Here is a 24612-nt window from a genome sequence, read left to right as displayed (position 1 = left end):
ATGTCCTCACTGTGGCGTGACCCAGAGATGACATTCAGGGATCCCAGAAGGTAAAAGATTTGTGAGCTTTCTGTCCAACAACCAGACACTGCTGACTTGGCCGGTGAACTAGAGTATGGCAAATTGATTCCCCCATCTCTAGTCAGGATACCTTTTTTTCTATGTGAGATTAGTTATACTGTAAATCATAACAATTAATTACTGTTATGTACTTCTGCAGAAATATGGATTCAAGGAACTTAAAGGACATCCTCCGAGGGAAAGCACAAATTCTGCCCATAGACTCATCAAAGATGGTTCGATTATTCATAAGCTCCACTTTTTCAGGTAGTAATTATTATTATTATTATTATTATTTATTATTATAGCACATAGTATTGCTTAGTGTGTAGGGAAAGCAAAAATCATAAAACATTCGAATGTTGTACAAACGCCTTACAAAACTAAAATTTAACTATAATGTTAAGTTACTTTATACCTTTCACATTTCATTGGGGTTCCAGTAGTTTTGGAGACATATTTTTGCTGTAAAAAAAAAAAGGTATAACCATGATGAAAACCCATTATAAAGAGTGGGGTCTGTCAGGAATTAGGATTCTTATCAATGACTCCATTATTAGCATACGCTGTGACGGCATTCAGACTGACACAATTCTAAATCTGGCTGCAAACATTACAGACATGAAAGAAATTATTTCAGTAATTTTTATAAAATGTGAATTATGGCTGGTTCAGAAGAACATATCATACAGACATGTGCTGCCTTTGTGAGAACACGGACAGCACACGTACCCATTAGAGCCCTTGTGTCAGTGCACACTGCAGATTTTCCATACGGACCAATGGTCTGCTTGAAAAAAATCACAGCATGCACTCCTTTGGTCCAGTTTACGGACCAAACTAGTGCACATAAATAGTAGGTAGCTTCTGCACTTGTCTTGCTACGCGGTCATGACTGACCTGAGTTTTAGTATTTTCACTGAGTTCCTCCATTGCAGAGATATTCACATTTATAGCTTTTGGAGAGCAGTAGGTGAAATTTTTGCTTGAAGTGCAACCAGGATTTTCTTCAGAGTCTTCTCTGGGGGTATCTGCTTTCACCCTTTCTTCCTAAATGCTGCCAATCACAGCTCTGAGACTGCTAGATCAACTGCTGAGTTGCAATTGCCAGTGCACCCCCCCGAAGAAGACTCTGAAGAAGAAACAACCAGCTGAACTAGAAGCAGAGATTTCACATACCGGCTCCAAAAGCAATACCTGTGAATATCTCTGTGATGGAGCAATGAAGTGCAAAATGGAAAAATATGCAAAATAAGGGGAGCATAGGGAATTTTGCAAGATATGTAACTCAATTTTTTGGCAAGTGTCAGTAAAATATGAATACAATTCTAAGGGGCAATATAGAGAAGGCACTGACCTTGTACTTTTGCAACAGTTGACCACTTAAAGGCAGATCTCAGGACAGCAACCACAGGGACTGAGCTGTTTGGTTGGTTTACACCCAGTACCTCCTTACCCGTGTTATACCCTCACTTGGATTTAAACTATTTAGGGGAATGTAATTAGCCTATTATCTACCAATGTCCTTTTTTGGGACGCCTAATGTTTTGCTTAAAATTCATTAAATTAAATTAATTAATCATTAATTAATTCATTTACTTTATACATTACATTCATTAATTTTGCTTAAATTTAATTTTAATTTTTCATTTTTTTTTTCATGAAAAATCTGTCATTTAATAAAAAAAAAATGAAAATTTCTAATTTGGCAAGTAATGGGTTAAAGGAAAGGACAATTCTGGGATAATTCATAAAAAAATTGTCTTTATTTTTGTGATATTATAGTTCCTTTAGGTTTATTGTAAGTGGTATAAATGTATTTATATTTCTTCTTGTTATGTATCTCTTTGAGATATGGCAGAAGAACGTGATGCTCTGCTAGAGATGGCCTATCCTGAGATACAAGCTTTCTGCCAGAAACATGGATTAACATTTGAGGTAACTTGTTTAATAATCTAAATATAAATCAGTATTCATAATAAATCATTATGCTGTATATTTAGCTAAAATGAGACCTTTCTGCAGTAGTGTGTGACGATACTTAATACATTTGTGACCGAACGTTTGGAATAATGGTAACAGTGATCTGATTGGCTAGTATAATGCATTTTTATTAAAGGGTTGTCCTGCAAAAAAAAAGGGTTACAACAACTCAAAATTTTACATCAAAATGATACATAAAATAAAAAAAAGGCAGTCACCCTGCTGATCCGACGTGTACTGGCCTCTACATCCTGAAGCAACAATGATGGCCAACACAGGACGTGATCACTGCAGGCGCTGCTCCAGCTCCAGTGGTCTTTGTCACATCTGTAGTGACGATGGCCACTGGATTGGCAACAAGTCAGGTGACTGATGGACGGGATGTGATCATGTCTGGTTAGATGATGTCCCATTTACATGTCTTTCTTTGTTTTATAATGATCTCTTCCCAATTCCAAGTTTGGAAAAGTCATGAAAACCTCCCTTGACTAATTGTTTTTTTTTATCGTTGTTTCAGGAATAATTGTTTATGATAGATCTATCCACTTTTTATGTTTATATGTCTTTGAGAGGCCAAATAAACATTGTATAGTGAATAATTTGTAGTACCATAAATAAAATATATAATAGTTGCATTTGTCGGCTACTTATATCTGGTACATGGTTTTCCCACATGATGCTCATGACACGCCCGCACCGGGGCCTGGGGGTTACTCGTTACCGAGCCGGCTCTGTTTCTGCTCGGTAGATGTCACGACGACAGAGCCCGGTTCCGTGACCCCGGCAGTGTCGTTTTTAATAAATGGTTGTTTATGGTGGGGGAATATTTACAGGGGAAATGTCATGACGCCACCTATGGTGTGGCAATATATGTGCCGCCGCTGCTGTTCAGTTCCCTGGGGTCGGTGGTAACGCAGCACAGTTGGAATAGCTCTCCACAGGTAGAGCTGAGCCCCAGGGCTGTTGGGAGTAGTAGTCTGTAATAGCGAGGTGCAGGGCCGGAGGCACAGGTAATAACCGGACGACACAGGGATGCAGTCACAAGGTCTTTACTCACAGTTAAGAGTTTCGGGTTAGCACGTCCAGACAAATGCTGTCCTCGGGGTGCTGAGTCCTGCTGTGATGGGCTCCAGCCGATCCCGGATAGTTTGGAGGTACAACCCGGTACACCCTTCTGTGTTCCTTTCCTGATCGTCTTCCTGCGCTGACCTTTTTTGCCTGTCCTGCGCCTGCACACACAGTGCCCTGAGCCGGTGTCCGCGGACCCTATCGGGTGGCTTGAAGCTCTATCCCTTTGGCCCTATGTGGTCACCTTTTCACTGGATGTGTGTGGATTTGGCTTCGGCACTTGAAGTAACCTTAGTCTCCGGTTAGCTAGTTGAGTTTAAAAGTTCTCCACTAGTTGAGGGGCCGGTCCCCTACTGCGGCCAAGTCCATCCATTCTGGTATGTTGTATGTGGAATGAGGCCACGGGACTATGGTCACTTTATGTGGGCTCTAGGACCCGTTCAGTCATCTGCTTGGGCCGAGCTGCTGCATCTCCAGACCACAGGTCTTGACTCTTCCACTGCTCCTACTCGACTGCTCAACATTCTACAGTCTGCTCCCACTAACTAGATTGCACCCCCCAGCCTGGCCTCGGACTGTGCCACTACCAGCGAATAGCTATATCATAGCTTAGTTGCAGTAGGCCCTTACCATGGCCTGATGTTATGTTTCTGAGTGAGAGTGTCTGTGTTTTGTGTATACTGGTTTGTGACCCCCTCCGTACCCAGGAATGGAATACTATCCCTCTGGCTGAGATACAGTACCTCTGTGGCCACTGAAGCCTCAGGGGTGCCACTCCCACATTATAGTATTTATTTAATCCAATAATAGTGTCGTACAGTACTATTACCTACTACTTGTCTGTCCAAGACACTTCAACATTCCCATACCTTTTATTCCGCATCACAATTTCATGTTTAGCGTTACAATGCAAGCATTTCTATTGATGTACCCGTAGGAAACCACTTGTTAATGAAAGCTCAAAGGAAATCTATGTACATTATCTGGTTAATACTGATCTATTCTTTCAAATCATAGCTCAAAAATGGATTTGGTTTCTCTCTTTTGCACTTAAAATGAATATTTTCTACAATATCCTTCCCTATAGGTGGTAGACATGCGTTGGGGAGTCCGAGATTATGCCTCAGTGGACCATATGACCACAGATCTTTGTCTGAAAGAGATTGAAGCCTGTCAAAGGACGTCTATAGGACCATATTTCATTGTAAGTACTCTCCAGTTCTCCAGTGCCTTCTGTCCATTGAAGTAAAATGCACACTCAGTGGTCTACAAAGTAAGACAGCTATCTCTGTGTTCATACTCATACTTGAAAGGCTGTCAGTCATTAAGTGAGACCACCCAAAGGACTTCAAAGCTCAGAATAAGCCGAGATTGACTAATTAAATGTAAAGAAGTTTTCCACTACTTAAACATTGATGACCTATCCTTAGGATAGTTCCGGAGCTGCTCCGTCTTCAAATAGTGGCCGCGGCTGGGTACTGCCCATCCAACTCCTATACAAATCATTAGAAGGTTGATGTGCAGTATCAATGTGACAGGTTGACTTTTAGGTGATAAAAGACTTGGTTACCAACATGTTGCCCAGCCTCATGCTGACGTCTGTGAACAAAAATAGAGCACCTAGAAATTATAGTTTATATAGGTGTTCACTTGTTTGGTTTTTTTTGCAAACCAAGTGGACGAAAAAATTACAGCGACATGCTCATTTTTAATCTGAGTAATGGATCAAACTTACCAATGCAAGAATATGTATCTATGAAAATCATGAACAGCATATGGATGCCCTCAGTGTGCAGTCGGTGTACTATCCATGATTAACAATGTGATGTATGGCAGAAGCTTTGTATTTGTCATACAAGAAAATCACTGATGAAATTCTGATTTTAAAAATTTAAACAGTTACCAAATAGAAGTGGGTGCAAAACACTGATGAATAACGGTGGGAGAAAAATCGCAGACGTCAGAATGAGGCCTGAAAAATAGATAAAGTTGGTAAAAAAGCGCACCAAAAAGCACACAAGATTGCTGTTTGTTTGCAAATTCTGCAAAGTATAACTTTGTTGTAAAAACTCCCCACACACATGTAACATGGAAGCCAGAAACGCAACACGCAGTAAGGACGACTCAGTGGTAACCACAACAGATTTATTTATTAGGGCGATGAAAAAGAGATGGTAAGCAACAAACAATACAGTAGTACAAAGCAAACAAATCGAACAGAAGTTGGCATGTTACACTCAACTGATCAGGTACATGCAAACACTGAAGATTACTACAAACAAATTCTATTTACAATAACCCAAAACCTGGTCCTTTCTTCAGGGGAGTGTCGGTGTCGCTCTACTTATAGTCATACATACTTTTACATACTATTAAACTGGAAAACTGAGACTTTCACAAAGCTTTCTATACTGAATAAAGATATAAATGCAACACTTGTCTTTACTCCCATTTTCATGAGCTTACCCCAAAGATGTAAAAGGTGCTTTACAAGCTGCGATATCGCTAACGATATATCGTCGGGGTCACGGTGTTTGAGATGCACATTCGGCGTCGTTAGCGACATTGCAGTGTGTAACACCTATGAGCAACCTTAAACGATCGCAAAAAAGGGAAAAATTGTTGGTCTGTGAGACGTCGTTCATTTACCAAAAATCGTTGTCTGGTCAGTAGCGAGGTTGTTTGTCGTTCCTGTGGTGTCACACATCGCTGTGTGTCACACCGCAGGAACGACGAACATCTGCTTACCTGCGTCCACTGGCAAAGAGGAAGGAAGGAGGTGGGCGGCATGTTTCAGCCGCTCATATCTGCCCCTCCTCTGCTATTGGGCGGCCGCTTAGTGATGCCGCAGTGACGTCGCTATGACGCCGAATGCACCTCCCCCTTGAAGGAGGGATTGTTCGGCGGTCACAGCGCCGTCGCTGCAAAGGTATGTGCGTGTGATGCTGCCATAGCGATAATGTTCGCTACGGCAGCAATCACCAAATGTCACACGAACGACGGGACGGATGCAATTGCGCATGACATCGCTAGCTATCGTGTGTAAAGCACCCTTAAGACTTTTTCCATGTACACAAACGGCCTTTTTCTTTCAAATATTGTTTAAAATTTGTCTAAATCTGTGTAAGGCCCGTTTCACACGTCAGTGAAAAACAGTGACGTTTTTCACTGGCGTGTAAAACACGCACATGTCCTTGCGTGTGCCGTGAATCACGGCACACGTGGGTTGTCTAAGTGCAATCCGGGCTCCGTTATCCGTGGCCCGTGATTGCACTTAGAAATCAACTCACCTGCGCCCGCTCCCGCTCTCTGTGGTGCTGAATCCTCCCGCGGTGCAGCATCCGGCCAGCGGTGACCCCTGCAGCAGCTGCTTCCGGGTCGGCTGTGTCGCGCATAATGAATATGCGCGACAGTAATCAGCCAGCTTAGAAGCAGCAAGCTGCACGGGCTGCAGAGGACATCGCTGGACGCCGGGTGAGTTAAAATGTTTATTATTTTAAATGCACGTTTTTTTCTGGCACGTGTTTCACGGACCACACCACTGCGTGGTCCGTGGAACATCAGTGATGCCAGAAAAAAATGGACATATCTCCGTGCAGCAATCACGCACACGCGGGTACGCTGCACGGAGACACGTGCAGTGAAAAATCACTGACGTGTGAGCAGACCCATTCATTATAATGGGTCTGCGTATGTCAGTGATTCTGGTACGTTTAAGAAAAAGCACAAACGTACCAGAATCACGGATGTGTGAAAGGGGCCTTAGTGAGCACTTCTCCTTTGCCGAGATACTCTATCCATCTCTGAGGTGTGGCATTTCAAGATGCTAATTGTGTAGAATGATAATTGCCTTAGGCTGGCCACATTTAGGCTATGTGCGCACGTTGCGTAAATACATGCAGTTACGCTGCGCTTTGTAGCGCAGCGTAACTGCATGCGTCCTGCGTCCCCTGCACAGTCTATGGAGATTGTGCAGGGGCCGTGCGCACGTGGCGTTTTAGAGCACAGCGCTTTGGCTACTGCCGAAGCGCTGCGTAAAAAGAAGTGACATGTCACTTCTTTCCTGCGCTTTGCCGGCAGCTCCTGCTCTGTCTATGGCAGGAGCTGCAGGCAGAGCGCATGGAATCGGCTTCACTACGGACATTTCTGCAGCGATTTAAAGCGCACATGTGCTCTTCAGATCGCTGCAGAAATTTCTGCAGTGAACTGTACGCAACGTGCGCACATAGCCTAAAGGGAACCTGTCACCAGTTTTTTGGCCTATAAGCTGCGGCCACCACCACTGGGCTCTTATATACAGCATTCTAACATACTGTATATAAGAGCCCAGGCTGCTGGGTATAACATAAGAAACACTTTATAACTGTCATCTAGAAGGTCGCTCCGGTGCACAACGGTCGGATGGGTGGCGTTCTCCAGGACTGGCGCCTCCCTTTCGGCTAGCTTGATCTTTCTTATTCTGAAGCCGCGGTGCATGACGCATCTACGTCATATACACGCACCAGCATTGAGGTCCTGCGCAGGCACACTTTGATCTGCCCTTCTCAGGGCAGATTAAAGTATTCAAATGTGATGATGGCCTGTGAATACTCACTGATTGGGTTAAAATTACATTTACATGTTAAATTCGTGTGAATGTATTGTGAACTTACTTCAGGTAATGTGCTAGGTGTGAGATATTTTTTCAAGAAATATTTTTTCAAAGCCAAATTTCTAGTGAATTTCTTTAGGCCAATATATACGGTAAATCAAATTAATTACCTAATTTTGTGGGAGAAAATTTTAGGCCTTTCTGTAATAATGATTCCTCATATGGAGTGGGATTGTATGAACTAATGTTATATATCTTTTGGGCCTCTTGAGTATTAACATTGGTTAGCCTTTTGGTGTAATTTTTGCCCCTACATCCTCGCCTCGTTTTCTTTTTGCAACTCTAAAAAAAATTTTTGTCAAACAAGATTCAGATCTTAATTTATCTGTATAGTCATTTTTATTAATAGAGACTTTTGATGTAGTTGCTTTTATGATATTTTTAGTATTTTTAGAACCGGTAGTTGTTTTTTTGGGAATAATTGATTTAGTGTATAGAATTTCTGCATAGGTTGTTTTTGGTCTAGTATCCATAGATTTATTCAGTCTTGAATCTCTATCATACTTATTTAAATTTTCTTTATTAATGGTAAAGCGGGCTTTACACGCTACGATTTTGCTACAGCGATCTCGTTGGGGTCACGTAATTTGTGACGCACATCCGGCCGCTGTAGCGATCTCATTGTGTGTGACTCCAAGGAGTGAATTTGGATCGTTGCAAAAACGTCCAAAATCGATCCTCGTTGACATGGGGGTCCATTCTCAATTATCTATACTATCGCTTTGCCGTTGTTGTTCCTCGTTCCTGCGGAAGTGCACATCGCTGTGTGTGACCCCCGTAGGAACGAGGAACATCTCCTTACCTGCCGCCAGCCACAATGCGGAAGGAAGGAGATGGGCGGGATGTTCATCCCGCTCATCTCCGCCCCTCCGCTTTCATTGAGCGGCCGCTTAGTGATGTCGCTGTGACACCGAACGGACTACCCCCTTAGAAAGGAGGCGGTACGCCGGTCACAGCGACGTCGCAATGCAGGTAAGTATGTGTGATGCGGGTGCGCGATTTTGTGCGCAACGGGCAGCGATATGCCCGTTTCGCACAAACAATGGGGGCGGGTCGCATGCTAGCGATATCGGTACTGATATCGTAGCATGTAAAGCCACCCTTACTATAGTAGAGATTAATGTGCCCTCATGATTACTACCAATTTTGTCAATAGATGTACAGTGTTGACTAGAGGTCACGGCATTTAATAAATTAGAGACCGAATTATGTATATTAGATGTTTCACAATTATTTTTTTGCTCATTGGTCCCATGTGTTTTGGTACTTCCAGTTACTTGATTCAAATTCAGTGAGATAGATGTTATACTCTCCCAAGAATCAGCTTCAATAAATTGTTGAGAAGTTGTTGGGATTGATAATTCAAGCTGGATTCGATGTTGAAACATCCTTGCAATTACCGGTGTATATTCAGTCGAATTGGTGTTAGTTCCACCAGAATATAGGGATACACTGATATCCTCTTGAACTTGTTTAGAGTCCAGTGTAATAACCGTCCAGAGTAGTCATATGTTCTTCACTAATACAAGATATTTGATGATCATGTTATATTGCTTCATTATTTAAACCTAATTTAATTGGAACTCCATCTCTAATAAATTTGGCTACCTTCTTTTTAATCATAGTTTCTTCACAAGTTTTTAGTCTCTGTTGGATGTAATCAATAATACTATAATATTCCAATTGTAATCTAATTGGTTCCAATGTTTTAAAAATGTTATCTATTTCAGAGCTAACCTTACTGAGTTGGTTTTTGCGCATTTTGATAACAAATTCTAAAACTTTTATGGAAAATTGTTGTAGCATAGTTTCCCATGCTTCTTGAATATTAGAGTCCCCAAAGTTTCCAGCTAATGTCTTATTAATTCGTAAACCTTTTGGAACTATCTTGTGTAATGCGTATTTTCCCAGGGATGTAGCTTCCCATTATTGTCTCATTTCAGTATGTAATAGTTTTTCCAATAATCTTATATTTTGTTTAGCTAGTTCAATACTGTCAATAAATACATCATGTGGCGTGGTTATTTTCATAATTTTGTGAGCCATATATAACCATGTTTGTCTATCACTGTGTAGTTCAGATAAGGTCTTGATCGAGCTGCTAACAGTGTTCACACATAAAAAACTCAAAAAATATGATTATCACTGGCGCTCAGATCAAAAAACCTGACACTGCACTCCTGGTATATATGTCCCCATCTCAGCCTCATCCTGATATATGCCCCTATCATGGCCCCATCCTGGTATATGTTCCCAACATGGCCTCATCCTGGTGTATGACTCTTATCATGGCTATATCCTGTTATATATGTCCACCTCCTGGCCCCATCCTGGTATATGTCCCCATCATCTACTTACATAATCACCAGTTTTGTCCGTTCCCCTATTCCATCATGCACCGCGGCATTGTCCGTTGCGCAGCCGCAGTTCGACCGATGCTCCGGCTTCCGGGTCCTCACTGCAGGCACGCATACACACATAAAGCAGACACACACAGCAGACACACACACATAGCGCACGCAGCAGACACACACAGCAGACACATACATAGCGCACGCAGCAGACACACACAGCAGACACACACATAGCGCACGCAGCAGACACACACAGCAGACACACACATAGCGCACGCAGCAGACACACACATAGCGCACGCAGCAGAGACACACAGCTGAACACACATAGCGCACGCAGCAGACACACACAGCAGACACACACATAGCACACGCAGCAGACACACACAGCAGACACACACATAGAGCACGCAGCAGACACACACAGCAGACACACACATAGCGCACGCAGCAGAGACACACAGCTGAACACACATAGCGCACGCAGCAGACACACATAGCAGACACACACATAGTGCACGCAGCAGACACACATAGCGCACATGCATGTATATACTGAACAGACACACACACACACACACACTGCTGTATACTCACCTGTCCGGGGCCGCCAGCGCCACCGCTTCTGCTGTCAGCCCTTTACTGCAGTTGAATGCTTTGTGGCGCCTTAAAGCATTCAACTGCAGTAAAGCCATGACATCAACCTGCAGCGGCCGCTTCGTACACCGGACGTTATCACGGAGGAGTCTTTGTGCTGCAGCTGGAGGCTCCTCGGGCACGGAGGACAGGTGAGACACGGCATAATAGGGGACAGATGGGAACCAGCAGGAGCACAATGTGCTCATTACTGCAGAGGACATCAGCCCCCCCCACCAGATCTGTATACCCCCAGCCCCCCTCCACCATATATGTATGCCTAACTGTATGCCCCCAGCGCCCCCCGCCAGAACAGTATGCCTCCAGCCCCCCAGGACTGTATGCCTCCAGCCCCCCCAACAGAACTGTATGCCTCCAGCCCCCCAGGACTGTATGCCTCCAGCCCCCCCACCAGATCTGTATACCTCCAGCCCCCCCAGATCTCTATGCCTCCAGCTCCCCACTAGATCTTTATGCCTCCAGCCCCCACTAGATCTGTATGCTCCAGCCCCCCACCAGATCTGTATGCCCCCAGCCCCCCCCACCAGATCTGTATGCCCCCAGCTCCTCCCACCAGATCTGTATGACCCCAGCTCCCCCCACCAGATCTATATGCCCCCATCCCCCCTCCACCATATATGTATGCCCCCATCCCCCCACCACCATATATGTATGCCCCCAGCCCTCCCCACCAGAACTGTATGCCCCCAGACAGAACTGTAGGCCTCCAGCCCCCCAGGACTGTATGCCTCCAGCCCCCCCACCAGAACTGTATGCCTACAGCCCCCCAGGACTGTATGCCTCCAGCCCCCCCACCACCAGATCTGTATACCTCCAGCCCCCCCAGATCTGTATGCCTCCAGCCCCCATTATATCTGTATGCCTCCAGCCCCCCACTAGATCTGTATGCCTCCAGCTCCCCACCAGATCTGTATGCCTCCAGCTCCCCACCAGATCTGTATGCCTCCTGCGCCCCCCCACCAGATCTGTATGCCCCCAGCTCCCCGCACCAGATCTGTATGCCCCCAGCTCCCCCCACCACATCTGTATGACCCCAGCCTCCCCCACCAGATCTGTATGCCTCCACCCCCCCACCAGATCTGTATGCCTCCAGCCCCCCCTACCAGATCTGTATGCTTACAGCCCCCCTACCAGATCTGTATGCTTCCAGCCCCCCTACCAGATCTGTATGCCCCCCACCAGATCTGTATGCCACCAGCCCCTCTACCAGATTTGTATGTCCCCAGCCCCTCCACCAGATCTGTATGCCTCCAGCCCCCCCACCAGATCTGTATGCCTCCAGCCCCCCCGCCAGATCTGTATACCCTCAGCCCCCCACCAGATCTGCATGCCTCCAGCCCCCCCTACCAGATCTATATGCCTCCAGCCCCCCCTACCATATATGTATGCCCCAACCAGATCTGTATGCCCCCCACCAATTCTGTATGCCCCCCACCAGATCTGTATGCCACCAGCCCCCCCACCAGATCTGTATGCCCCCAGCCGCCTTCACTAGATCTGTATGCCCCCAGCCCCCCCACCAGATCTGTATGCCTCCCCCATCAGATTTGTATGCCCCCCCACCAGGTCTGTATGCCCCAAACTCCCATACCAGATCTATATGCCTCTAGCCCCCCCACCAGATCTGTATGCCTCTAGCCCCCCCACCAGATCTGTATGCCTCTAGCCCCCCCACCAGATCTGTATGCCTCCAGCTCTCCCACCAGATCTGTATGCCTCCAGCCCCTCTACCAGATCTGTATGCCCCCCACCAGATCTGTACGCCACCAGCCCCCCACCAGATCTGTATGCCCACAGCCCCCCCAGATCTGTATGCCCCCAGCCACTCCCACTAGATCTGTATGCCCCCAGCCCCCTCCACCAGATCTGTATGCCTCCAGCCCCCCCACCAGATCTGTATGCCCCCACCAGATCTGTATGCCCCCAACCCCCATACCAGATCTGTATGCCTCTAGCCCCACCAGATTTGTATGCCTCCAGCCCCCCCCACAGATCTGTATGCCCCCCCATCAGATCTGTATTCCCCCCCACCAGATCTGTATGCCTCCAGCCCCCCCCACCAGATCTGTATGCCACCAGCCCCACTCACCACTGCTTCTGTCAGCACCACTGAGTATAGACAGATGTTTATTCCACCGCACTCCCGATGTGATAGCATCGGGCCTATTTCTAGAGTCCGGCACTTTGTAAAAAAGGAAAAGCAACCATATGATTTAGAACTCAGAAAAAAATGTATTTCTTATTTCTTTATTTCCTTGATGTTTTCTTAAGAAAGTTTTTTAACAGTCAAGACATTTTAATCAAAATTTTAGTCAGAAACAAAGACAAAGAAAACATTTCGGCTTATGCTGCCTTCAACGGCATTGACTAACATTAAGGGTCCCTTTGCACACTACGACATCGCAGGTGCGATGTCGGTGGGGTCAAATCGAAAGTGATGCACATCCGGCGTCGCTCTCGACATCGTAGTGTGTAAATCCTTTATGATACGATTAACGAGCGCAAACGCGTCGTAATCGTATCATCGGTGTAGCGTTGGTCATTTCCATTAATTGGGAAATACCGATGTTACGATATTGTTCCTCGTTTCTGCAGCAGCACACATCGCTGTGTGTGAAGCCGCAGGAGCGAGGAACATCACCTTACCTGCGTCACCGCGGCTCACGCCGGCTATGCGGAGGGAAGGAGGTGGGCGGGATGTTTACGTCCTGCTCATCTCCGCCCCTCCGCTTCTATTGGCCGCCTGCCGTGTGACGTCGCTATGACGCCGCACGACCCGCCCCCTTAATAAGGAGGCGGTTCGCCGGCCAGAGTGACGACTCAAGGCAGGTGAGTACATGTGAAGCTGCCGTAGCGATAATGTTCGCTACGGCAGCTATCACCATGATATCGCAGCTGCGACGGGGGCGGGGACTATTGCGCTCGGCATCGCAGCATCGGCTTGCGATTTCGTAGTGTGCAAAGTGCCCCTAAAAGACTGGCTTATGTCCTAAACACAGTGAAGTCATCACCATATATCCTCTTTAGTACTTGAGGATGCCCTTGCTATTCATTGTGGTAATTTGATTGTGTGGCAAGAACAGATCACTCAGGCAAAATGTTATGTAAGCTGCTTCTGCTGTTCCCTCATAGATATGAATATCTTATTCAGTGGAGATTGGCCCCAGTACTGCAGGGTAAATATCATGTGCGGTAGTACCTTATGTGATGTTAAGATTAATGGACCAATCTATCATTCTCTATGACAATTATGAAGAACTAGAAGGTGGCCCGATTCTACGCATCGGGTATTCTAGAATTTACGTATTGTGTAGTTCATGTATGATTTTTGTTATATATATAGATGTTGTTGTGTGTACTTACCAAGTGTTTGTGTAGGGCGCTGTACATGTTCTGGGTGTTGTCTGGGTGTGGCGGGGGGTGAGAGCGGTGTTGTATGTGTGTTGCGTGTGTTGCGTTGTTTGTGGAGCGCTGTGTGTCTGTAGCGTTGTGTGTGTGTGTGTGTTGCGCGGTTTGTGTGTGTGTGGTGTGTTTTGGGGGAGGTATGTTTTGTGCAATGTGTGTGTTGTGCGGTATGTGCGTATATTTATGTATGCCGCGGTGTTTGTGTGTTGGGTCTTGTGTGTGTGCAGCATTGTCTGTGTGTGTGGGTGTCTGTGTAGGGCGGTGTTTGTGGTTCCCAGTGTGTGTGTGTGTTGTGCAGTGCGCGTGTGTGTGTGTGTGTGTGTGTTGGGGGGAGGTGTGCACCTCCCATCGTGCTCCATCCCCCCTGCTGCGCACCCCCCATCGTGCTCCATCCGCCATGCTGCGCACTCCCCATCGTGCTCCATCCGCCATGCTGCGCACTCCCAAACGTGCTCCATCCGCCATGCTGCGCACTCCCAAACGTGGTCCATCCGCCATGCTGCGCACTCCCAAACGTGCTCCATCCGCCATACTGCGCACTCCCCATCGTGCTGCATCCCCCATGCTGCGCACTCCCAAACGTGCTCCATCCGCCATGCTGCACACTCCCAAACGTGCTCCATCCGCCATGCTGCGCACTCCCCATTGTGCTCGATCCGCCATGCTGCGCACTCCCAAACGTGCTCCATCCGCCATGCTGCGCACCCATCGTGCTCCATCCGCCATGCTGCGCACTACCAAACTTGCTCCATCCGCCATGCTGCGCACTCCCAAACGTGCTCCATCCGCCATGCTGCGCACTCCCAAACGTGCTCCATCCGCCATGCTGCGCACTCCCAAACGTGCTCCATCCGCCATGCTGCGCACTCCCAAACGTGCTCCATCCGCCATGCTGCGCACTCCCCAACGTGCTCCATCCGCCATACTGCACACTCCCAAACGTGCTCCATCCGCCATACTGCACACTCCCCATCATGCACCATCCGCCATGCTGCGCACTCCCAAACGTGCTCCTTCCGCCATGCTGCGCACTCCCAAACGTGCTCCATCCGCCATGCTGCGCACTCCCAAACGTGCTCCATCCGCTATGCTGCGCACTCCCAAACATGCTCCATCCGCCATGCTGCGCACTTCCAAACGTGCTCCATCCGCCATGCTGCGCACTCCCAAACGTGGTCCATCCGCTATGCTGCGCACTCCCAAACGTGCTCCATCCGCCATGCTGCACACTCCCAAACGTGCTCCATCCGCCATGCTGCGCACTCCCAAACGTGGTCCATCCGCCATGCTGCGCACTCCCAAACGTGGTCCATCCGCCATGCTGCGCACTCCCAAACGTGCTCCATCCGCCATGCTGCGCACTCCCAAACGTGCTCCATCCGCCATGCTGCGCACTACCAAACGTGCTCCATCCGCCATGCTGCGCACTCCCAAACGTGGTCCATCCGCCATGCTGCGCACTCCCAAACGTGCTCCATCCCCCATGCTGCGCACTCCCAAACGTGGTCCATCCGCCATGCTGCGCACTCCCAAACGTGCTCCATCCCCCATGCTGCGCACTCCCCATCGTGCTCCATCCCCCATGCTGCGCACCCCCCATCGTGCTCCATCCCCCATGCTGCACCAGCATCAGCCTCTCTGCCCGCAGCATCAGCCTCTCTGCCCGCAGCATCAGCCTCTCTCCTCCCAGCATCAGCCTCTCTCCTCCCAGCATCAGCCTCTCTCCTCCCAGCATCAGCCTTTTCTGTCCCCAGCATCAGCCTCTCTCCTCCCAGCCTACCCCAGCCTCAGCCTCCCCCAGCATCAGCCTCTCTTCTCTCAGCCTCCCCCTCCCAGCCTTCCCCAGGATCAGCCTCTCTCCTCCCAGCCTCCTCCAGCACGCCGTGCTCCTCTGCCGACACAGATCCGATCGCATACACACACACACACACCCACACACACACCCGATTGCATACACTCACACACACCCGATCGCATACACTCACACACACCCGATCGCATACACTCACACACACACCCGATCGCATACACTCACAACATCCGGAGATACCACATGCTTCTGGCCATGTGATCCTCCGGCAGGTCCTGGAAGTTCACTGCACAGTATCGCCGCCGAGAAGCAAGCGATATCCCAGGATGTTGTGAGTGTGTGGATGCGATGTGATGTGTGTGTGAGGTGTGTGTGAGAGTGAGTGTGATCTGATGTGTGTGTGTGTGCGTGCGTGTGTGTATGTTCCGCCGCTGCAGGACCTTGATGCGCTGGTAACTATGCTACCATGGTTACCAGCGTATCCCGTCCCCCGCTCGCACGGGAGCCCACACCAGCATACGGCGGCAACCCCAGCAATGCAAGGGTATGTGTCGGCTGGGTTGGCGGCGTACGCTGATGTGGGCTCCCAAGGGTACAGTACTCACCTGGGAGTCGTGGCTCCGTGTCGGTCGGTTCGGGGAATGCGTGCGGGGGGCGGGGCCAGAGCGAGCGTGCATTGCGTGAGGGGGGCGGGGCGTGGGCGAGTTGCCTGGGCGAGCGGCCAATCCGTGCGGGGGGGCGGGGCCATGGCGAGCCCAGCGGCCAATCAGCTTTGTGTCACCGTAAGGACAAAATTTTGGAGCAAGACAGACAGACAGACAGAATAAGGCAATTATATATATAGATATGTGGTACCAAGTTGGTATATGAATATAACCCGCATAGCACTGTTGTTACTGGCACTATGTAGTATCCAATATAAATGAATCAGGGATAGCACTGAAAGCAGGAAAAGGCACTTTACTGGTGTGTGAGGCGATCCACGTGGTACCACATATTCTTCATAATTATCATAGAGAATGATAGATTGGTCCATTAATCTTAACATCATAAAAGGTACTACCGCATATGATATTTACCCTGCAGCACTGGGGCCATTCTCCATTGAATAAGATACTCATATCTATGAGGGAACAGCAGAAGCAGCTTACATAACGTTTTGCCTGAGTGATCTGTTCTTGCCTAACAATCAAATTGCCACAATGAATAGCAAGGGCATCCTCAAGTACTAAAGAGGATATAAGGTGATGACTTCACTGTGTTTAGTATATAAGCCAGTCTTTTCATTTTAGTCAATGCTGATGAAGGCAGCATAAGCCGAAATGTTTTCTATGTCTTTGTATCTGACTAAAATTTCGATTAAAATTTCTTGACTGTTAAAAAGCTTTCTTAAGAAAACATCAAGGAAATAAAGAAATAACAAATCAATTTTTTTTCTCAGTTCTAAATCATATGGTTGCTTTTCCTTTTTTACAAAGGGCCGGAGTCTTATTTATTTAATTTTTGTTACTAATTTGTACTCCTGTGCACGGCTCCAGTGACTCCACAAACGGTGAGCCAGGTGATAAACTTTTCAGTATGTCCCCATCATAGGCCCATCCTGGTATATATGTCCCCGTCATGGCCCCATTCTGGTATATATGCCCCCATCATTGCCCCATCCTGGTATATATGTCACAATTATAGCCCAATCCTGGTAGTTATGTCCCCTTCATAGCCCCATCATGATGTATGTCTTCTTCATGGCCCCATCCTGGCATATGTCGCCTTCCTGGCCGCATCCTGGTACGTATGATCCCCCATCAAGCTGCACACAGTAAAAAGAAAAAATCTATTATATACACCTTCCCTCCCTTAACCTGGTGTCATTCTCCAATGCTGTCATGCCGGCAACTGGCTTTAGCATGTAAGCAGTGCAGTGCATGACATCACTATCATGTACGCCCACTTACAGTGCCGTCAAATATGGGTATATTTGCTGCTCTACATGCCCGGGATTATGGGAGTGGACAGTAGTGAATATCCATATTTTTTAATAGTGACACTTGTGATTGCCTAGCTGCTGCAGGAAGCCAGCTGCTGGTCAGTCACGTGTGCTGCTATTAAACAATATGCATACTTCTGCTCTCCACCCCCATAATCCCACCCACCTCTCATCATTGGTTGATGGGATTACTGGCATGGAGAGCAGTGAATATTTATATCCTTAATCACTGATCGGCACATTGTAGTGCTAGGAACCAATATGTCTCTGTGCTGCAATGCATTTCAGCTGGATGCACGCCTCAAACAGGCTCTTGGGTCGGCGGGCCCCTTGTACCCAAATGGTGAGTCCCGATTCTTGCAACCGCTATCATTACGCGCCTGCTAGTAGAGCACCCTCTGGCTATAATGACCTGCTGCAAATGTAATGCATATTTGAACACCAACTTCTGAGGAATTTTAGTCCATTCAGCATGGACAATGGTCTCCAGTTAATTGATATTCTTGGGTTGTCAAGGGTGTGATCTAAAAAAGTTGAAAGGGTTCAAGGTCAAACAAATTTACTTCTGGCACTCTATTCCTAATAGTGTGTACTGTACACACTGTTAGAATTCTTCTCTGCCTGCTGATCAAATAACTGCTCAAATGCAATTTGCATATTTGCGGTCATGGGCCAGGTAACTTCTTTTCCTGCTTCTCTCAATGACCTTTGAAACCAGGCCCTCTGCATTTGATTGATGGGCTGGTTTAGCAGGCTCAGAAGTGCCAAGGGTTGATCCTTACCTACCCCTCAGACAGCTTAACAATAATACCCAGAAAGTGGGGCGGGGCGATGTAGCCGACCAGAGAGGATGCATGGGAAGAGAGCTCCTATAATCCTGATCTTATCCTGGCCATTTACACCCGGTTACCTGATCCATTTACTCACTGACCTGCTGCTGTGACAGGAGACACCATCTGGAGGCTGCAGATTCCCACTGGAGCTATTCTCTGACTCCTGCACGGCGTTGCTGGATCTCCTGAGGCTGGAGATGTGGAGCAGCAGCCATCTTCCCACAGCCTGCATTTCCACAGGGAGCAGCAGAGCATGACTCCGGAGAGCAGTGAGGAGTGACAGATTTATGGCCAGAGGTGAAGACCTGGGAGTGGTGAGCACAGGGAGTTAATCCCTTAGCTGTGTAACTGGCAATCAGTGTGCAGCAGGGGCCGGTGGTTGTGTGGGAGACTTTAACCCATAGAGTGCTGTAGGGTCTGGAGTGTGTGCCTTGCAAAACGGGCCCTGCAGATTCTTCCTGACACATGAAAACAAATAAGTGGCACATATTGAAGTCCCCACGCTGCGCAGGCCTGCATCATCCTGATAAATACACCCGGAGTGCTGTGCTGCCCTGGGACTCCCTTCATTCTTATTATCCACCATATAAGTGGCTGTTTTCCGGCTCTCTGGACGTGGTGAGGAAGTGGAGACAGACATATTACCAAATATACATTATAAAGGCACAGATTCAGACGCACGGGGGCACGATAAGAGAGGGGTGCAGAATCAGCAAATCCCCAGTGTATCAATATGAGTCCCCCTAAACAAAGTGGAGCTATTGACAAACTTAAGGAGTTCGCAAGGGGTGGTCAGGCAGATGCCCCTAAAGCCAAGAGAAATGCCACCCCAAAAGGTCAGGCACTATTGGATGACGGGTCAGAGGGTAAAGATGATTTAACCCTGAGGCAGGTGTATGAGCAGCTTCTACAAGCAATTTCTACAAGCAACAGCTCCCTCACAGGGAAAATTGAGCAGGTACATTCAGAGGTGGGACTCCTGCGTCAGGACATGCAATCCTTGAGGGCCCGAACAGCGGAAGTCGAGACGCGAGTGTCTGAACTTGAGGATCAAACTGTAAAGGCCCCGTCACACACAGAGATAAATCTTCGGCAGATCTGTGGTTGCAGAGAAATCATGGACATATTGTTCCATTTGTACTCAGCCAAAAACCTGGCACTGATTGTCCACAATTTCACTGCATCCACAGATCTGCTGCAGATTTATCTCTGTGTGTGACAGGGCCTTAACACTCAAAACAAAAATGACCACAATGGCCGGATCGGCAAATGCATGGCGCCAGAAAGCAGACGATCTGGAGAACCGCATGCGTCGAAACAATATACGAATCATAGGACTGCCAGAGCGCTCGGAAGGTCAGCATCCGGAACAATTCCTGGAGGAGTGGCTGAAATGTAATCTCGGAGATGAGTTCTCCTCGACATTTGCGGTGGAGAGGGCGCACAGAGTTCCAACGAGGCCTCCTATTCCAGGCGCGCCACCACGTCACTTTTTAGCAAGGATGCTCAACTACAGAGATAGAGACACAGCACTCCGTCTGGCCCGACAGAAGAGACCACTCAAGTTCAATAATGCTGCGCTCTCGATCTTTCTGGACTTTTCGGTGGACCTCCAGAAACAGAGGGCCCACTTCATGGAGGTGAAGAAGAAATTAAGGGAGCGGAACATCATCTACTCTATGCTGTACCCTGCCCGGCTCCGCATAGTGCATGAAGGGTCGCCTCTGTTTTTTACTACACCTGCTGAGGCTGAGGACTGGCTACAGGTACACCCGAAACCTAAGGGGCAGAAGCAATGAGATTACTTTCCTAGGTGACATTTTCTGTACCCCCTGGCGACCGTATTCTTCCATGGTTGCTTGAAGCCCCCTTTGGCGACAGATGGGACTTCCCCGTGCCTCGAGTGATGGAGGAATTGGCCAGGAATTGGTTCTTGTGAAATGGGAGCCCTATCTTGTGCACCCTTATACCACCTATACCAGGACACTGTATTCAGTGGTGGTATCCCCATTGATGTTTGAAATGTTTTACAGGACTTATCGAAAAGGTCCTGAAGTTCGATATTGGTTCTATATGTTTACAGCTGCAATTGCATTAACTTTATTTCTTTGCAGGGACAGGCTTATTACTGTTGGAGGGTTAACCACACTTACTGGCAGGGCAGAAAACGTCTTATACCTGGGATCCTGGTTCTATAAAAAGATGTATGTAATATGGGGTCAGAGCTAATATTTATGACCTGGAATGTCAGAGGCCTTAAATCGCCCAAAAAACGTATTAAGGTATTCTCCCAAATTAAGCAAGTCAAGGCCCAACTAGTGGTACTGGTAGAGACTCACCTCACACGGGACACAGCCAGACTAGTAAACAAACCGTGGGTACAATGGTCGGCACATGCGTTCCACACCAGCTACTCCAGGGGTGTCTCTCTATTGGTCCATAGACATATCCGTTGGGAAGTGAAGGTGGTGAGGCGTGACCCGGAGGGGCGATTTGTGTTTATATATGCGTCTATAAACTCTAGAGATTATGTGCTACTATGTATTTACAACCCCCCGCCAGCTCGCATCTCCATTCTTAAACAAGCACTGAGCTTTGCCCTCAATTATCCAGATGCGTATGTGTTATGTATGGGGGATTTTAATCTTGTGATGAATGAGGAGCAGGACAGGTTTCGGATGGATGGAGGGGGACAACATTCGGTTACACACTTGACTGATTTGCAGCAATGCGCGGAGGGTGGATTGACCTTTGGCGACTCCGGCATCCTTACACCCGAGAATATACATGTCATTCTTCTACTAGACGCACGCTATCCCGACTGGATTATATTTTTGGGTCGAGCAATATCGCAACCTGGGTGGAAAACGTGGTACACGGGGTCAGGGGCATATCAGATCACAGCCCAGTGATTCTTACTATGAAGACTAACCAAGGTGTTGGTAAACCCTTTTGGAGGTTAAACCCCTTTTGGCTGAAACTAATAGATCAAAGTGATAGAACTCTGACCCAAATAGAGGATTTCCTGGAAGCCCACCCTAAACCCTGGAATATTAACTTGGTGTGGGACACTCTTAAGGCTATGTCCGCACGTTGCTTTTTACCTGCTTTTTTGCTGCTTTTTCAACTGCAGCGTTTAATGCCAAAATGGTTGTGTTCTGCTTTTCAAGCAAAGTCTATGGGAATTTGGGTTTCTTGTCCGCACTATGCAGTTCAAACTGCAGCCTTTTTGTTGCAGAACTTTGGTCAAAAACTCAGCTTTGCAGTGCAAAACCCAAATGGCAAAAACAATTGACATGTCATGCGGACAGGGCCGGCGTCAGCACGCGGCATACCTGGGCAAATGCCGGGGCCCTGGAGAGCCGGGGGGGCCCACTCGGCCTCGTCAGTTCTGGTGCCCCTTGGCCGGGGCCCCCTCGCCTTAGTTCTGCTGCCCCCGGGCCGAGTTCCGCAGTCCTCGGCAGGAATCTGCAGCGCCGTCCCTTTAAGGCGCGCAGACTTCCTGGTTTGAACTTCATCTGTGGGCGGAGCTACCGACCGGCCTGCTCAGTCCCACAGATGAAGGAGTTGCAGTGCCAGCCAGCGACCCCCAGCACAGCTCTTCTCTCCGGCGCTGTGTGGGCCCCCTCTCCGGCGCTGTGTGGGCCCCCTCTCCGGCGCTGTGTGGGCCCCCTCTCCGGCGCTGTGTGGGCCCCCTCTCCGGCGCTTTGTGGGCCCCCTCTCCACCGTGACCTTAGAGGTATGTGCCCTCCCCGCCCCCGATTTATGGGCCCTGGGGAGCTGTATGGGCTTCTCCCCCCTTAGGTGTATGCCCTGCCCCCCGGTGCTGTATGTGCTGGCCCCTGGAGCTGTGTGTGTGGGCCCCACAGAGCTACGTGTGTGTCTGTATGTATGTAGCAGAGCTATGTCTGTATGTATGTAGCAGAGCTATATGTGTATGTATGTAGCAGATTCATGTATGTATGTAGCAGAGCTATGTGTGTATGTATGTAGCAGAGCTATATGTGTATGTATGTAGCAGAGCTATATGTGTATGTATGTAGCAGATTCATGTATGTATGTAGCAGAGCTATGTCTGTATGTATGTAGCAGAGCTATATGTGTATGTATGTAGCAGAGCTATATGTGTATGTATGTAGCAGATTCATGTATGTATGTAGCAGAGCTATGTGTGTATGTATGTAGCAGATTCATGTATGTATGTAGCAGAGCTATGTGTGTATGTATGTAGCAGAGCTATGTCTGTATGTATGTAGCAGAGCTATATGTGTATGTATGTAGCAGAGCTATATGTGTATGTATGTAGCAGATTCATGTATGTATGTAGCAGAGCTATGTGTGTATGTATGTAGCAGATTCATGTATGTATGTAGCAGAGCTATGTGTGTATGTATGTAGCAGAGCTATGTGTGTATGTATGTAGCAGATTCATGTATGTATGTAGCAGAGCTATGTATGTAGCAGAGCTATGTGTGTATGCATGTAGCAGAGCTATGTGTGTGTATGAATGTAGCAGAGCTATGTGTGTATGTATGTAGCAGAGCTATGTGTGTATGTATGTAGCAGATTCATGTATGTATGTAGCAGAGCTATGTGTATGTATGTATGTAGCAGAGCTATGTATGTAGCAGAGCTATGTGTGTATGTATGCAGCAGAGCTATGTGTGTATGTATGTAGCAGAGCTATGTGTGTATGTATATAGCAGAGCTAGGTGTGTATGTATGCAGCAGAGCTATGTGTGTATGTATGTAGCAGAGCTATGTGTGTATGTATGTAGCAGAGCTATGTGTGTATGTATGTAGCAGATTCATGTATGTATGTAGCAGAGCTATGTGTATGTATGTATGTAGCAGAGCTATGTATGTAGCAGAGCTATGTGTGTATGTATGCAGCAGAGCTATGTGTGTATGTATGTAGCAGAGCTATGTGTGTATGTATGTAGCAGATTCATGTATGTATGTAGCAGAGCTATGTATGTAGCAGAGCTATGTGTGTATGTATGTAGCAGAGCTATGTGTGTATGTATGTAGCAGAGCTATGTGTGTATGTATCCAGCAGAGCTGTGTATGTATGTAGCAGAGCTATGTGTGTATGTAGCAGAGCTATGTGTGTATGTATCCAGCAGAGCTGTGTATGTATGTAGCAGAGCTATGTGTGTATGTATGTAGCAGAGCTATGTGTGTATGTATCCAGCAGAGCTGTGTATGTATGTAGCAGAGCTATGTGTGTATGTAGCAGAGCTATGTGTGTCTGTATCCAGCAGAGCTGTGTGTGTCTGTATGTATGTATCTAGCAGAGTTGTGTTGTGTGTCTGTATGCATGTATGATGTGTATCTATGTATGTCAGTGTATATGACTGTATAGATATGTCAGTTCTATACGTATTTTTGTGAGTTTGTCTTTAAATATGTATATGTATGTGTACGTATGTGTGTGTCTGCGTGTGGATGGGGCCCACCGGGACTCTTCCGCCCAGGGCCCACAAAAACCTGGAGCCGGCCCTGCATGCGGACATAGCCTAAAGCCTACCTTAGAGGGTGTTTGTCTTCAACCATAACATATCTTAAAAGAGTGACTAAAACTGAGGATGATATAGTAGAGGGGAGACTTAGGGACTCAGAGGCAATATATATATCGGCCCCAACCGATGGAAATAGGGCGGCCTGGATGCAATCATATAGGTTATATATGCAGCACTCTGAGACCAAGTCCAAACGCAAATTGTTCTTTACCCGACAATCATATTTTGAGCTTGGAAATCAATCCAGTAAATTATTGGCATATATGGTTAGGCAACACAACACTT

General features: G+C 47.5%; 1 protein-coding gene across 1 annotated transcript in view; it reads left to right on the top strand.

The window, feature by feature from the left end:
• Positions 1-224: 224 nt before the first annotated feature.
• NWD1 (NACHT and WD repeat domain containing 1) overlaps positions 225-24612 on the top strand; it is a 190835-nt gene continuing 166447 nt past the window's right edge. The window contains exons 1-3 of the mRNA XM_075338285.1: positions 225-327; positions 1913-1998; positions 4199-4315. Of these exons, the coding sequence (XP_075194400.1) occupies positions 225-327; positions 1913-1998; positions 4199-4315 (306 nt within the window). The remainder of the gene's footprint in view (positions 328-1912; positions 1999-4198; positions 4316-24612) is intronic.

The sequence above is a fragment of the Anomaloglossus baeobatrachus genome, chromosome 1 (assembly GCF_048569485.1).
Source record: "Anomaloglossus baeobatrachus isolate aAnoBae1 chromosome 1, aAnoBae1.hap1, whole genome shotgun sequence".
NCBI classification, from domain to species: domain Eukaryota; kingdom Metazoa; phylum Chordata; class Amphibia; order Anura; family Aromobatidae; genus Anomaloglossus; species Anomaloglossus baeobatrachus.
The sequence above is the reverse complement of the archived record's forward strand: the minus strand, read 5'-3'. Positions and strand labels throughout refer to the sequence as shown.